This window comes from Corvus brachyrhynchos, unplaced genomic scaffold (genome assembly GCF_000691975.1).
Source record: "Corvus brachyrhynchos isolate BGI_N302 unplaced genomic scaffold, ASM69197v1 scaffold555, whole genome shotgun sequence".
NCBI classification, from domain to species: Eukaryota; Metazoa; Chordata; class Aves; order Passeriformes; family Corvidae; genus Corvus; species Corvus brachyrhynchos.
The window spans coordinates 735,775-737,302 of NW_008238357.1; the positions used below are offsets into that span (position 1 = coordinate 735,775).

The 1,528-nt window shown below is 67.1% G+C and overlaps 1 protein-coding gene across 1 annotated transcript in view; it reads right to left on the reverse strand.

Annotated features, from left to right (window-relative positions):
- Positions 1 to 708: 708 nt before the first annotated feature.
- Positions 709 to 1,528, reverse strand: part of PHLDA3 (pleckstrin homology like domain family A member 3) — a 1,425-nt gene continuing 605 nt past the window's right edge. Inside the window, exon 2 of the mRNA XM_017735548.1 lies at positions 709 to 1,441. Coding sequence (XP_017591037.1) covers positions 1,282 to 1,441 — 160 coding nt within the window. The 3' untranslated portion in view covers positions 709 to 1,281. The remainder of the gene's footprint in view (positions 1,442 to 1,528) is intronic.

Genomic DNA, 1,528 nt, shown 5'->3' on the forward strand with positions numbered 1-1,528 from the left:
CATGTCCCCGTCATGGCACTGGGATGGGGCAGAGCTCCGTCTGTGCAGGGTTTGGGTCCGGCTTCACCTGCAGCCCCCAGCCTGGCCCCCCACTCCTCCCCACTCCCAGCCGGGGGGTCTCAGTAAATGCAGCCCTGAGGACCGGCTGCCCAAGGAGCCTTCCCAGGGTGGCCCCCACCGCGTGCCTGTTTCAGCAGAGCCAGCACGGTGAGCAGGCTCCGGCCATGCCACCGTCCCCAAAGCCACCCGGCACTGCCCTGGCACGGGGACGGGACCCCGTGGGCACCGTGGGGTGCGGGCTGGGGCGCGGGCTGGGGGCAGCTGCCGCGCTCCGAGGCATCAGGACACCGCGCTCCGTGATTCCCACACGGCCGGGAAATCTCCGGGAGGATCAGCAGCGCCTCCGGCCCCGGCTGGGCTCAGGCTCCGGCTTGCGGAGCGCGCTGGTGGCTCCAGGCGCGGCTGTCTACGCTGCCTGTCGGGGCAGGGCCATCCCTCCCCTGCTGCAAAGCCACAGCGCTGCTCCCGCGTCACCGGCACACCGTGGGAATCCCTGGGGACAGGGGCGCAGCGGGATTGGTGACCAGGGAGTCTCGGGGTGCCAGTGCCGGGCTTTGGAGCCCGACTGGGGGATGCTGGCAAAACTCTGTGCAGGATTTGTGCTCTCCCGTGCCCTGTGGGATTCCACAAATCAAAGCAACACCAGGGTAAGAAGCAGAAAGTCCTGTTTGGGGATACGTTTAGTACAGGGAATTGGGGTCCCCAGCATTTCCCAACAGCCCAAGGACATCCCAGGGTGAGACAATGTCCTGCAGCACGGCTGTGTCACCACACCATCAGTTCAGTGCCCAGCTGAGGGGTCCCTGCTGCAGCAGCAGCTCTCCAGCCCCTTTTTAAAATTGGGACCCAGCCACATCCATCTGTCCCAGTGTCACTGTCACACGGGCAGAGCTCCCTGTCGCACAGATCCTTCGGGCACAGCCTCATCCATCCCCTGTCCTGCAGGAGAGGCCTGGGGTCCCCACCAGGGCACCGAGGCCCTGCACACGTCAGCTGAATGAAGGGTGGTGGGGCCCCAGGCAGGGATGTCCCCTCCTGCCTTGTCTGAAGCCCCAGGTGGTGACGCTGCCTCTGTCCTTTGCCCCGTTGTGCCAAGGGGAGGTGGCTGTGCCAGCCCAGCTCTTGCGGTGCCTCTGTCCTTCACCCGGCACAGGGGGAGCCAGTGCCAGCACCGGCCTCCCCGGGCCACTGTCCTCGTCCCCGGGCTGCACAGCGGTGGCCTCACTTGCCCGCAGGGATCCCGTTCTCTCCAGCACCTGCCGAGCCGAGGGCCATCTCCATCCGACTCCTGGGAAGCTGCGATTCCCTGGGCTGTCCCACCGGAGCTGCGCTCAGCTGCACCACTGCGGAGAGAAGGCTCCTGTCACCCGCTCGGCCAGCGCTGGGATATGGGGCATCCTGAGGGGACTGGGGAGTGGGGCCAGCCACCATCCCCACCCCACCCCACGTGCAGGATGGCACAGGGCGC